Below are 12,499 nucleotides of genomic sequence, written 5' to 3' on the forward strand. Positions count from 1 at the left end.
AAAAAGTAAAATTCACTCCTTTTTTCCAACAGTATTTGTACCATTTTTATTTGTAAAAATAACCATCTGAATGCATATCAAGAGTAGTTTACAGGTGGGGTTTCTCGTTACATTAATACAGCATTCAGTAGTTGAAAAAAGTTAACAAACTGTGCTTGAGAAGGGTCGGGCTGAGTTCCATCCGGGGAACTAAGTCCTTCCTCGTGGGATACGTGACATTTACCCAAGTCCTTCAACTTACAAAAGAAAACAATACCGACAAAACCCCACCAAAACAACGCAACAACATTTCATATTATTTATTACAAACGTTATGCAAAATATAACACTGGCACCAGATTCGTATCACCGTGGTTTGTAAAGATATATTGCACATGCTAAAGCATAAAATATGGGACAAAACCTACAAAACATGAGATATTGGCTTTAATATGTAATCACTGCATAAAAACGCATAAAATCACATGTATACACGCACTCGGATTGTCACTAGTTTCAAACGCCCCTTCCTATAACACTGATCTAAGGTTTACTTTGTGTAATAAGAAAGCCTTTTCAGCACTGCAAAAATTATGCGTTATTCCTATAGAAATTTAGCGTATTAATTTTCATTTCAATGCAGGTAGAACATACGAAAAGAAGAAACACTTTGTACATTCAAAGAAGGTTTGAAATGAAAATTTACTGGTAATATATTGCTTCTGTAACACTCAAATGAAAAAAAAAGACAACTTTCACAAAACATTTCCATCATACGCAAATATAAAAAGGCACTCTAATATTTCTTACAGGACTAAGAATAAAAATCACAATTTCTTTTTAAATCATCCTCAAGATACATAACCGAGTTTCTCAACAGTACAACGGATAAACAATTCGTTTCATGTGTTTGTTCTCCTTTAATAATCTGGCAGTGGTTTACTGCATAAAAGTACCAAACACATTACGGTGCCCTTTTAGTAGCGATGAACAGAAATCCCCTGAGCTATTTCACAGCAATTCAGGCAGTCCGGAGGTTGTAACTCAGTATCTATGAGAGAGACACGGATCCAATCCTGCCATGGATTCCACCCGCAACTGTGGTTAGAACACAGGATGGGACCATCCTGATAATAAAGCTGGGCAGGCTGCTGCCCCTCCCAAACACTCACTGTTTGGTGCAGATACAGAAGTAGTCCACGTACTGCAAATTGCAGGATTCGGGGTTAAGTGCAACAATTATGTATGATCAACCCTACTCTTGTAAAATGTCCACAGAAAGGCAAGGTAATTATTTACAAGAGTAAAATTATTCCCATGCTTAAATACCTGCCCTAAATAACTGATTTACTTCTACAAGCGATAAATTATATTACAGCTTAATGTACTGACATACAAGAAAAGGGATTCTGGCAACTCAGGTGAGATCTAGGGCAGGCCAATACTGAGTACTTCTAAGGGTGTTGCTCCTGTCACTTCTCCCAAGAACACTACACTCAGAACGTGGCTTTCCCAATGCCCTTAAGATGCTAACAGATCATACTTCTCTATGATTTCTGGAATATTACATACTTATATCATCACTGGGTTATAAAAATGATTTATCAATTAAGTTTAGATTTGATTCCTAGAAGGTTCAAATTAATTCAGTAATCACTTATGCTTCTGTAACATTGCATCCATCACAAGAGGCAGCAGATACTGCACTACCTGTTACCAGAGTTAGGAGGTATTGCAAATACACAAATATTTTCAGTAACTGTATGGTAGCAAGTAAAAATACTGAATTTTTTCTTTTTTAATGCCTGCTTGAGATAATACAACATCCTCCTTGAAAAGAGGACCAGTTTTCTCCTAATAAAACAGTTTCATATAGGATAACATATCTCTGCATTTCAGGGTTAGACTTATAATTAATCTCTGTTTAAAGTAAGAAGAAAATGCTGCCTGTCAGGCATGCGGCAGCCATTTCCCATTTGTTCATTTTAAATACTGTCCTTCCACAAAACAAAATAAGTAAGTTGTGGGATTTCCATTCATTTCTAAGCAGACATCACTGAAAACTAACAACTGATCTCTTATTTTCAGTGCTTGAAGTGAGATGGTTATTGCTATTCTGCAGCTTTTACAAGCTAAAACTTTGAGTAAAGTCAATCATAAAAATGTTATTCTGCGCTATTTCTGAGGAGGAAACCACAGTTTCAGGTGCTCTGTCATTCTACCGCAGAAAAGGCAGGGTTAAGGGAAAACATCATTTGCCTTCATAGAGCAGGACTTTTTGTTGCAGTTTTTGGAAATGAGTTATTGTTCAAGAAAACAATGCTTAATTTTAGCAAGGCAAAATAATATGTAATTTTTCTAACTGAAGAACTGGAGTCTGCTGACAGCTTTTAAACTGTTCAGTGGAACATGGCTAAAAACTGCAACTAAACTAGAAATCCCTACTGTTCATTTACCCTGCCAAAAGCGTACACTGAAGCAGCAGCTCTTCTCACTCTCCCTGCAAAGACTAACGCCTGCAGGCATTCTGAGTGTGGATCACTGAAACTTTAACATCTTACTCCATGCTATATTACCCTTCTCCTCTTTCCTGTAGCTGTACAGTGTTCTCTCACTTGTCTAGCAATGTTTTGGATCCCTTTCTTATGCTCTTAAATGATTATATGCATTTTACCAATATAGCCTGTGGACTTGTATCCCAAGATGGGCACACTTCTCAAGTGCATCAGTCCCTTCTTTCCACTCAGGCCATCACTCTTGCCTAGATTCACATTTCATTTTGCATTATGCCGAAAAATATGCACAAATACTATCAAAGAGAAAAAGCTATAGCTATTTTTCCTGGGCATTTGTTTCATTTCAAATAAATATAAACACATTTACATTAAAAGCATATGAACATTTTCCTTATCCTGGGAAAAAAAAAAAAAAGAACAAACCTGTGGTCAACACACTGTTAGTTACAAATGTCATCTTGAAACCTGTGTCATAAAATGTAAAATTCACTCAAGACTAGTCATTACCTCAAAAGTTTATATTTTTGTGGTTTAGAAAAGCTACTTCATTATGTCACTCACATTTGAAGAAAAAATAAAAGCAATAAAGTCTTCCATTTATTCACTGAAGCATTTTGGTCCTCTTGGTAGAGCTGGTTAGTTTGGATAGGTTTGTTTTGTTTATAAAGTCTCATTCTTCCTTTTGTACATCTGTTGCAGAAGAGGGTCGGGGTCCATTTGACCTAGAAACTTTGGCAGAAGGAGTAAACATATTCACAAAGCTGACATTGCTTTCAAAGCTGGTGACAAAAGGCTCTTAGCGTGCATCTCCAATCCCCTGCCTGGTACATTTTTGTGGTTTCTCCTGTTTGGTATTTCAACTTTTGGTGTTATGCTTTCATTGCTTTACCTTTGTTCTGTTAACCCAAACAGTGGCAGAAGTATTTTAAAAATCAATACTGTCTACAGTAAAAACAAGTTATTTCAGCATAGGAAAGAAAAAAATTCCATTAAAGTTGGCAAATCATCATAAACCATTACATACACCTTTGTCTACACCTGATTTTTTATTTCTGTTCTGATACTAGATTCCTGGTTAGTAGCTCAGGTGACAGAAACTTCTAATGACCTTAATTCCTTAATTCTGTAGTGCAAATCAACTGTACATGCTTGTGCTGAACTGGGGGCAGAGGGGAGGACCAAGTTAATTTCATTTTCCACAAGTGGTTCCACTAACATCAGTGGGAAATATGGTAAGACAAGTAGAATTTGGCCTTAAAGGGTTTATATTTTTCTAATTGTGTGCTGCAACTAATAACTGTAAAAAAGTGCCTTCTGTACGTTTAAGTGCTTAATGCATGCAGAATGTAAAACATTTCTTTTCCTGTAAATAAGTAATACAGGCAGTTTTAAGATTTACAACTTTACCTTTGGTTTGTGTAAAAAAAAAATCTAATTATTAGAGCCCCTGAAACTAAGAAACAGACAAAGAGAGAAAAGGGATGATGCTATGAAGGCTACGCTGGAAATACGTTTGTGTACTAATAGTACAGCTAAAACACGTACTTTTTACAAACAGTTCCCTGTTTAACTGTGCTGTCAAAAAGAAAAAAAGGCATTTTCTTTGTCTCTCAGGTTTTTTTTGTTTGTTTGTTTTTGTTTTTTTTGTTGTTTGTTTTCTTTTTTACTTGAAGTAAGAGGTAGAGACTTTCCACAGGGGCACTTAGGGCCTAAAGAAAACACATGAGGAAGCTGAAAAGCCACAGAACAGTAATGGGAATACGTTCCAGTAAATCCCCCCAACTTTGTTATTTAAAGGCGTAATCCTCATCAACACCACAAATCTTTCAACACCTACTTGTTGAGAGTCATAGTTAAGAATATTGCAGTGGGATTTAAGCTGTTTTAAAAGATGGGGGAAAAAAGCTGAAAGGAAATAATAATGAAATGATAATGAAATAAAAGTTTTTGAATACCAAGAAGTCAAAATGTTTCAGAATCAGAATCATTTTCATTGTACCCATCCTCTGTTTCTATGTTATTACTCAAGGGCTTATTGTAAGAGTTAATGCCACCCATAGTGGAGCCATCGCAGAGATGTGTCCTGCCCAAACTGTCTTTTTTATAACAAGCGAAGTTGAAAGCCGTCATTGAACTGGAAGGAGAAAAAGGCATCATGGTAGCCAAAATGAGTGCCAGGCAGTCAGCCACGTCTTTGTTAGGAGCGCAAGCCAGGGCTGGCGTATGACCTGGGCACAAACGCAGACAAGGCAATGGTTAGTACTAAGGGTACTGAGAATGGCACTGAGCAATCCTCATATACATCTCTAGACGACTTTGTAAGCAGGAGATGTATGTCCAGTTACAGTTACATGCCAAGCAGCAGGGGTGTGTTACTTTTCTTAAATTAGACATGCTGGGAAGTTACACACTTCATGGAGCATTTAAATCACTGTGACCACAAGCACTATTTTTTTAAATCACGCAGCAAACAGACTCCACAATATAAATAAAAGCACTTGCTAAACACAATTCTACAGCACAAACAATATAATGAATACAGAACACAGGGTGTACAGCAACAGAGACAGAAACTGGCTTCAGTTTCTGTACAGATGAACAAATCTCATTCTGAGAACAACAGCTTTCATTAAAACATGAAAGATATTAGTTTAATCATATTCTGAAGTAATAAGCAAACAATTTTAAAGACTGGTCGGTTGAAAACTCAACTGAGAGAACAATTAATTTGGGAATTAAATTTAAGAGAAAATAATTAGATCAGCAGACGTGGTACACATACAGCAAGTAGAACTATATGGCTATTTTTCAAAATTTGCATTACAGTAGAAGAATAATGACTGTATTCAGAAAGCATGGCCTGTATTTTAAATGTGAAGTTAATCTAATACAGATGTCAGTAAATCAAAGAACAGAGGAGCTATCAAGTTTGTCTTCACTGCAGTTGAACTTCACTCCTGTTCATGTGCTTCCCCAAATCAGCTCTTCACATACACAAGTCTTGGAAATGGATTAGCTAATTACACTTGCTAGCTATCAGTTTTACTGGTTGCCATGCAGTACTCCAGAACTTTCCAACAACTCCTCTATTCTAAGTGCAAACAAATTCTTTTGCAGATTGCTGTATTTTAATCTCCACTGACACCTTACTGCCTCAAGTAAGCTGGAAACATCCGCAGTGGGTGAGTTTGAGTACCCTTTTGCAGCAAACTACCACACTTAGGCATCAATAGCAGTGAATAAATACTCTAAATGGAATTCTCTCTTCTACTGTGTTCCAAGTGTAAGTATTCTTTAGAACTGTACTTTTACTAAGATTATACTTAAATTTATTTCTTCTAAACTGTGTAAGCAGTTACTCCTAGAAAAATTAAACACGTATCAAATTTAAATTTTATTTTCACTCATTACATACATGCAAATTGGCTAGATCTGATGTACAATTTTAACTACAAAAACTATAGTTTAGTTAACTAACTATAACTAACTGTAGCATAGTTAACTACAAAAACTATAGAAGCTAGTCTGGTTTGTTTTCCTGTCCCCTGCCTCTAAATGAGGTTAGGGCCAGATGACTTCAGTGGAACTCACTCATGCAAGTTTATCTGGTAGCGTTTGGTTAACAATAAATACTCACCACTCTGTTCTTTTCATCCATAGACCTCAAATGTCTTGCAATAATGACTAAGTAGTATTATTGTTGCTTTACAGATACAGCAAGATGGAAGTACTGAATTGTTACATTAATGCCATGAAGTCAGTATTTTAAGAGAAAGCAGCTTATTTCAGGAAGACATTTTAGAAAAATAAATAGAAGCACAACCCTCTATAGGCTCTATAATGTTTAAGGAAGGACTTCATTGAGATCTGAAATAAAATTATCAGATTTATTAACTAATCATATATTTTAGGAGGCAACAGTAATTTACTCGCATCTTGGCTTAGGTCAGACAATTGAAAAGCAATTGAAAAAGTTTTGCTCTCAGAATGAACCACGATACAATCAAACAAATGTTGATGGCTTTCTTCCTACCCATTAAAACATGCGCTGATTGAATGCATAATCCTTAATTCTTCTGCAAGGAGTCAGAATTATCCGGTGCCACTTGCATGTTTAGGAAATTCAAGTTACCACTGCACTCAAGCATTAAAAAAGACTAGCTGTTGACAGTACATGCAAAATGAACAGTAAAAGGAACCACTGTGATGTTGAGAATACATTTCTATATTAAAAAAAAAGTGTCCTTTTTAATATAGATACTCACACAGCTCATTGTCTGTTCTTGGAAGAATATAAGCATCAATGATGTCTATCAGCTTTTAAGTCTATTGCTTCAGTCTGTGGTAAAATTACATGTTAGGTACCTACTGAAGATTGTCCGAGTGCAGTATTTACTTACCATTTTCATCTACCGCTAGGACACATGCCCCTTTTGCTAGTAACTCTTCAACCACCATCTTTAAGCCGTTACGTGCAGCAATATGGAGAGGTCTACAAAATAAAACAACAAAGTTAAGGTTTAGTTTAAAATAATTATTCTAAGAAAAGTTAAGTTGTTCCTGTTTTGGAGCAGCTAATGGGACAGGAAATTGCAAATTGAAGGGGAGGAGGGAGGTGAAAAAGGCTAAGGAGGAATGGATTCATCTGCAAGCACTGAATCAACTGCCTGAGCTTGCAGTTAAATCTTCTGCTCTGGGAGTCCTCCATTCCAATCAAACACTTGCAGCTGGAGTAAGAACACTGATGGTTACAACTCTACTGGTAATGCGTAGTATGGAAGGCAGCTGTACCTAAAATACGACCTCAAATAATTTGAAAAATTAAATGCACCACCTCAGATTGATTAGCTTTACAGTGAATCTTGAAAAAGGTAGAAAATGGCTACCTTTGCAGATAGATGTATGCTTACCCACTCACACTATCAAAAGACATTTTGATACAGTGTTCAAATAAATGACCTCACATTTTTCACCAGATCACATATACAATGAGCATCAAAGAAGTCAAAAGTGAGAATGCAATATAAACCTAGTGTTTTCAAGGGCAAGCATTAAAAAAAAAAATAAGAAGAAATCTAACTTTCTTGTTATCTGGAAAAAAATCCAAGATATGAAATTGAGAAGCTAGATCAGAATCTTCTGGAAAGTCAGCTGAACTTGAGAGGATCAGGCAATACTTACGTCTGCAATGAATTATTTTTTGCATTAATAAGGCTCTGTTCTTGTATCTTGTCAAGTATTAACAAGGCACATTTTTCATGACCCTGTAGTTGAAAGTAAAATAACTGTATTAATTTAATGAGAAGTTTAAAATTGAGGAAAATAAATGTTATATACAAATGTGAAATGTAAGAAGTTAATTTAAAATACAGAACATGTTACTCAGTTTATAAGGATCTGTAATACGTGAAATGTAAAAGCCCTAAGACACCATTTACAAACTGTCATTACTAGAATGCTTTAGCATATTTACAAATGTAGGCATTCACCTGTCTTTCAACCCTCCACTCATGTATGAACCCACCTTCTCAGCTTTCAGGAAGACGTGAATTTCTCTCAAGAGAAATTATTCAGCTGATTACTACAACTCCACAATAATAGAGACAGTGCGGGTTTAATCTCAAAAACTAATATGGTACTTCCTAGATCTTTAAATCCCTTCTGTGTTACTAATAAATTACTATAAAAGCCCTTTACCATCAAAGCTCTGTGACAATGAAACTTAGGCAATAACACAGACCAGAGCCTTATTTCTGATACTATTTCAGCATAGCAATTCTACAGCCCTGGCAGGTGAACAGCTGCCTGAAGGACCTGGATAATTCCATGAAGCTCATGTGTCCACAGAAACTGGAGTGACACTATCTGGAATCTCATTTCTGAACAGGAGCAGAGGAAAAGTCCTGGAAGAGGGAATGCCACAGACGCTTTGTTTTTATTTTCTGCTAAGACAGGCAACAGCGGTAGCAATTGGAATCAATGGGAAAAAAAGGGGGGTGGGGGGGAAGACACCACCACCAATCTAATCAATGTCTCCACTTTTACTGCTGCAGAGTTCAAGATAAAATTTTGAGTCCCTTCCACAGAATTCAGAGAATAAGAATAAAGAATAAGTACAACTGTTTTTTTCGTTGTTGTTCCCACTGACCCTATGTTAAGCTATTTTACAGTAATATTATTTGGTAAAAATATCAAAGGATTTTCAATTATTTCTCTTAGTGTCACTTACTTATGTTTCAGCTGTCTTAAGAGGCATCCATATTTCTCCATTTACTAAGCCTTGAAACAGACTTTAAGGAAGCTCAATACAGTGTTCTCACCACAAGTCTGACCATCACATTTCCACTGCAGAATTTTTTTTTAGGAGGCACACCCACACGAGAGACTGAAGATTACAGAAGCACACAGTGGTCTTCAACTTACTTTACTGCTAGCCAAGTGCAAAGATGTATTCAAGTCCTTATCTTTTAATGTCAGGTCAGCCTTGGCAATGTTCACCAAAAAGTCTGAAATTTAGATCAGAAATCAATGAACAAATGCAATGAGCAAAGGTGTAAAAACAGAGGAAAATATTTGCTGTTTTTTCTTATGTGCTAAGCCTTGATGCAGTGTAAGCTTTATGAGCATGAAGCAAAAATAATGATAGACAGACTAATCTTGTGCAGTTAATCTGCAACCAAAGGCAGACCTCATATATAAATGAAGATGAATTTATGCTTGACAGTTTGAGACAAAGTGAACTTCCCCATTTGCAGATCAGAAAGTTCCACCTGAGTAACCTCCTGAGAATAACTCTGGATCTTGCTCTGAGAGGACTATGTGGATATAAAGAACTTAGGGTGCAGCTTGTGCTGTCTAAGCTAGAGAAAAGAGAGTTCTATTAAGCCAATATAACTGCAATCCTTATGTCCTGGATCAGGTATTCTAGCCTGGAAGAGACGGGACTCCCTATAACATAAGAAAAAAAGAGATAACACTTAAATCTTTTTCACACATGCAGTTTTCCTGCCCCTTAAAATCAAGGAAGTAGTCAGGAGAAAAGAATTACTACTCCCTTCATGCTGTGAGTGTGTTACAATGAATTCTTTGGAGGAAATAAAACTCAGGTTTGTTATTGTAAAGCTTCACAAACACTGCTGAGAAACATTACTGAGAATAAATATTTTTTAAAACCGTGTAAAAGCAGCTTCTTACAGCCCTGCATAGAAATGCTTTCTCTTCCTTAGTTTTCCCAAGAAAAAATAATCACCTACTTGGAATCGGTAACCGCAGTCACGCTCACCCTGAAGATGAGCTGGGGCAAGGATGTACTTACCGACAGCACCGACATGACCGTTTTGAGCTGCCATCATGAGAGATGTTTTCCCTGCATGATCCACAGCATTCACTTGTGCGCTGTGACTCAGGAGGAGCTGGAGGCACTCCACATGATCCGCAAAGGCTGCTGCATGAAGGGGCGTCCTGTGGGGCAAAGTCACACAACCACAGCTGTTACTTAAGAATTAAAATATTCCTATTTGTTTGCCTGGAAGTGCAAGACGTTCTGAATTTTTTTAAACATCATCACCAGAGGAAAGCTATAGCAGCAATATCCAAAACAAGTTAAACTATATTTACAGTGTCTGTCCCAGCAATTTTAAGTATGTATATACATAAGGTGAGATTATCAATTTGACTAAAGATTTGGCTGAATGTATATTTCTTGCTGTACCACTATGAATTATTTTATTTTGCTGCACAGCTGTTTTCAGTTACGTGCCCTGAGAATGCTAGCATAACATTACAACTTTTAACAAGATATTTCTCTATTTGTACATAGCATCACCTCATTTAGCACATAATATAAACGTGTTTAAATATTCAACAGAAAGAAAACAGGTTCAGGGAAACAGCCTAGAGCTGCACCCTTCTTAAAGAAACAAAATACTATTTTCTTAATAGCAAAATTGAATACTTCATATCTCAGTTGCTTTAAGTCAGCCATCACATAACTTTGTTGCAGCATAAGCTGCTGTCTGAAAGAGTCGGCATTACAAGTCTTAGCTCAACTGCAAGGACTATTTCCAGAAATTCAGAAAAGAATTATGAAAAATAAGAGATATATTCATGACAATGAGAAGCAATTTGTTTCAGAAGCTATTACCTTCCTTTGTCATCTTTGCAATTGACAATGCTGGCATCGATGGCTCCAATGAGCAGTGATGCACAGTTTTCGTGATCATTGATTCTGAAAAGATATGACATTTTCAAGAAGATAAAAAGTCTACATCTTTACCACTATCCAATATTCATTTACTTCATTTCCCATTAATATTACTTAGGGATTATTTATAATTTATCCCAACATACCTTTGCCTTAATCCTTTCAGTCACAATTCTGACCATTCATCATCTCTTCACTTAACCAAACTGCATCTATTGCTATGGATTTCCACATCTAAAACAAAGCTGATCCTTCAATTCCCTATGCACCAGGCTAACTGAAACTGCAGTACCGAACTAAGATTAAAACCTTAAAACCTTTAAATTCTTTAGTCTAAACAAGCACAGCTGAACTGAAAAAGCACTCGGTCATATATACCTACATATAGAGAGATTTATTCTAATGTTTAAAGTATTGAAATGTGCAGATCTTCCAACACATACTTTTAATATTTTCCTTGGATGTACTCAATACTCTCCTGGTCACTGGCAATTTGTCTTATTTTGTTACGAAAACAGTGTATAGTAACATAATGACATACCATATTTGTCTAATATGGCTAAAAGACACACGTCAGCCTAGCACTTCTTTCATTTTAGATTTATGTGCATCTTTAAGTCATGTGTGTTTTGAGGTGGGTTGGAGAATTACATACTTGTTTAAAGGAAGATTTTTTTTCCTAAATAATTTACTTTGAGTAAAACAGTGCTTTGTAACTGTTTTTATTTCTCTAATACATCATTTTTGTTTAATTATGTATCACACTTGGAAACTACCAACATTTCTTTTCTACTTTGCAACAATTTGGACTGTAGAAGAAAAGTTTACACAACAGTAACTCTCATCATTACTTCTAGAATATATTAATTCTTCTAATAGTAGAAGTTCATAATTCTGTCATTCTAATAGCCCAGGACATGGCCTAAGAATGGAAGAACTATGGAAATTCCACTCAATGCCAAAAAAATGCATAGGTCTGTAGTGGTAAGCAAGGGAAAAGAAACTGGAAAAGGAGCCAAAATACAGCTATTTAAATACATGTCAGCATTTCATGAAATGGCGCAGATGTATTAAACTTATGTAAAAATACTCTTTATCAGGCTTCTTTTTCTCAGCAGAAGAATAAGCACCATTTAATGAACAATTTTTAAAATATTTGCTCTTGCAAATAATATAAAATAAAAACAGCTTTCTACTTATATTACTACTTTTTCCAGGCATATCCCAAAGCAAAGCATCAGCATTTGTTACAGAAGATTCCTACTTACACAGCACAGTGCAATGGAGAGAAGCTATTACCATAGAATTTGCGGAAAAATTTTTGTTCCAATAGTACCTCTATGCAGTTTTCATGACCTACAAGAGATAGATATTTCAAGTGCTGCACAAAGCAAGGAATTAACTCATTTCCTAGTAGACTTATAAGGATTATAATTTAACACTTTAAGCACATTAAGGTCAAACACATTGTGCACATAAGCTTTCATGTGACAGAATTATAAACGAAGAGTTTTTTGTGGGTTTTGGGTTTTTAATAATTGTTTCTTGTTGTTGTTTTTATGGGTTGATTTTGTTGGTTTTTTTAATGGCAGCGAGATAGCTCCACCAGCCCAATATTAGCCATCAATGAAGAAAAAAAGAAAAGAAAAAAAGAAAAAAAGAAAAAAAGAAAAAAAGAAAAAAAGAAAAAAAGAAAAAAAGAAAAAAAGAAAAAAAGAAAAAAAGAAAAAAAGAAAAAAGAAAAAAGAAAAAAGAAAAAAGAAAAAAGAAAAAAGAAAAAAGAAAAAAGAAAAAAGAAAAA

The 12,499-nt window shown here is 35.6% G+C and overlaps 1 protein-coding gene across 6 annotated transcripts in view; it reads right to left on the reverse strand.

The window, feature by feature from the left end:
• The window catches only part of ANKRD44 (ankyrin repeat domain 44), a 113,436-nt gene continuing 100,956 nt past the window's right edge, over positions 20-12,499 (reverse strand). For 4 of the 6 annotated variants that reach the window (XM_021400574.1, XM_021400573.1, XM_021400572.1 and 1 more), the window contains 7 exons: positions 11,967-12,054; positions 10,639-10,722; positions 9,811-9,956; positions 8,919-9,001; positions 7,677-7,759; positions 6,896-6,987; positions 20-4,723 (listed from right to left, as the gene is read on the reverse strand). In XM_021400574.1, coding sequence (XP_021256249.1) covers positions 4,458-4,723; positions 6,896-6,987; positions 7,677-7,759; positions 8,919-9,001; positions 9,811-9,956; positions 10,639-10,722; positions 11,967-12,054 — 842 coding nt within the window. In that variant the 3' untranslated portion in view covers positions 20-4,457. The remainder of the gene's footprint in view (positions 4,724-6,895; positions 6,988-7,676; positions 7,760-8,918; positions 9,002-9,810; positions 9,957-10,638; positions 10,723-11,966; positions 12,055-12,499) is intronic. The other 2 variants (XM_021400576.1, XM_021400575.1) reach the window with 1 other exon arrangement.

This window comes from Numida meleagris, chromosome 5, assembly GCF_002078875.1.
Source record: "Numida meleagris isolate 19003 breed g44 Domestic line chromosome 5, NumMel1.0, whole genome shotgun sequence".
Lineage (NCBI taxonomy): Eukaryota > Metazoa > Chordata > Aves > Galliformes > Numididae > Numida > Numida meleagris.